General features: G+C 69.4%; 1 protein-coding gene across 1 annotated transcript in view; it reads right to left on the reverse strand.

The window, feature by feature from the left end:
• LOC104470795 (phosphofurin acidic cluster sorting protein 1-like) overlaps window positions 1–517 on the reverse strand; it is a gene marked incomplete at both ends in the record, with an annotated part of 11,110 nt that overhangs the window by 2,073 nt on the left and 8,520 nt on the right. The window contains 2 exons of the mRNA XM_010085844.1: window positions 25–157; window positions 279–400. Coding sequence (XP_010084146.1) covers window positions 25–157; window positions 279–400 — 255 coding nt within the window. The remainder of the gene's footprint in view (window positions 1–24; window positions 158–278; window positions 401–517) is intronic.

The following is a 517-nucleotide window of genomic DNA, read 5'->3' on the forward strand; positions in this document are numbered from 1 at the left end:
GGGAGGCGGCTTCCAGGGCCTCACCTGGGTGCTGTGCCACGAGTCTGGAGAGCTCTCACTGTCCAGGCTGCTGGTGCGGCCACCCTGTCCCTTGGAGCTCTGCCGGTCCTTCACAGAGGTGCTGCGGGGACGCCACAGCTGCTTGCTCTCTGCCTTGCTGAGTGAGGAGCAGGAGAGGCGACACCGCTGAGGGAAACCCATCTCCACCAGTGCCCGCTCACTCCAGGGAGCCAGTGTGAGCCCTCCCCGCCCTGGCACAGGGCGCAGAACTGCCTTACCTGGGGGACACAGCGCCGGGGAGCTCAGCTTTGCTCCCCGGGCCCAGCCTGTCCACACCACCCTCCTTGGCAGCAGCCTCCGGGGGGGCCAGCCGCGAAGACGGCTCCTCTGCAGCCAGCTCCTAGGGGCCACACACAGTCACTCCACACACGCTGATCTCCCTGCCCTGCTCCCCGCGCCAACGGGAACCCCCCTCCGGGGCAGACCCCGTGGCCCTGCTGCAGGGCCCCAAGGCGGC

The sequence above is a fragment of the Pterocles gutturalis genome, unplaced genomic scaffold (assembly GCF_000699245.1).
Source record: "Pterocles gutturalis isolate BGI_N339 unplaced genomic scaffold, ASM69924v1 scaffold28240, whole genome shotgun sequence".
NCBI classification, from domain to species: domain Eukaryota; kingdom Metazoa; phylum Chordata; class Aves; order Pterocliformes; family Pteroclidae; genus Pterocles; species Pterocles gutturalis.